The sequence below is a fragment of the Seriola dumerili genome, unplaced genomic scaffold (assembly GCF_002260705.1).
Source record: "Seriola dumerili isolate Sdu_G_001 unplaced genomic scaffold, Sdu_1.0 BDQW01000127.1, whole genome shotgun sequence".
Taxonomy (NCBI): domain Eukaryota; kingdom Metazoa; phylum Chordata; class Actinopteri; order Carangiformes; family Carangidae; genus Seriola; species Seriola dumerili.
In genome coordinates, this window is record NW_019174382.1 from 600456 (window position 1) to 601374 (window position 919).

At 44.2% G+C, this 919-nt stretch overlaps 1 protein-coding gene across 1 annotated transcript in view; it reads right to left on the reverse strand.

Annotated features, from left to right (window-relative positions):
- The window catches only part of cst7 (cystatin F), a 2207-nt gene extending 1647 nt beyond the window's left edge, over positions 1-560 (reverse strand). Inside the window, exon 1 of the mRNA XM_022748620.1 lies at positions 350-560. Coding sequence (XP_022604341.1) covers positions 350-398 — 49 coding nt within the window. The 5' untranslated portion in view covers positions 399-560. The remainder of the gene's footprint in view (positions 1-349) is intronic.
- Positions 561-919: the final 359 nt, after the last annotated feature.

The window sequence follows — 919 nt, forward strand, 5'->3', positions numbered from 1 at the left end:
CCCCATGACCCCCCCAGGCGCCTCCTTTCTCTTTCTCTTTGTGTTTCATGTGAAGAACGAAGCTTCAGCTCGTTGTCTCTGTTTTTCTTCTTCTACCTCAGAGTGAATCTCTGCGGACGCTTCATCCTGCTGCAGCTTGAGTTCAAGTTTAAACTTTTAAAACTCACTGAACTGAGTCACAGCAGCTTTAAAACGCTGTCGAATAAAAGGAGGGAAACCAGACTGATACATGAAGACGAGGCTCTGAGAGCGAGGAGCAGAAACTCTGAAGAGCTGAAGTCTTTAAAGATAAAACGACATTTAAACAAGATTAAAGTCCTGATGGAAACAGGAAGTGATCGGTTCTTACTGAGGACGGCGAGTAGAGAGACGAGCAGCAGCGTCTTCAGTCCCATCATCCTCTGTGTGTGTGTTTCCTGTCGAGGCGTCCACACTCTGACCACAGATCAGCTCACACACACAGACACGCAGCAGCTGCAGGGCCGGTCTGTTCACTACTTCAAACATGTGATGTCACTTCCTGTAGGTGGAGTAACTTCCTGTACCTGCTCAGGGCCTGAGTCAGCTGATCACAGAGCTGCAGTCAGGTGATCAGTGATCAGTTAGTTCAGGCTCCGCCTCCTTGTCTCAACACTGGAAACAGAGAAGAATTCATTCATCAGAGACTTCCTCCTCCTCGCACCTCAGCTGATCACATGACTGATCAGAGAACAAACAGCCAATCAGAGGCAAGGATCGACCCTCCATCTGCCATATTGAACATTCTTTTAAAAAATCCTACAGTTAATTAATAAGTTTGTTTTTCTTCAGGAACATGTTTAATTATCATTTTAACAAAGTTCATTCACTTTTATCTTTTTGTTTGGACTTTTGAGTCACTTCCTGTTTTATTTTGAAGAAGAGTTCCTTTTTATTTATT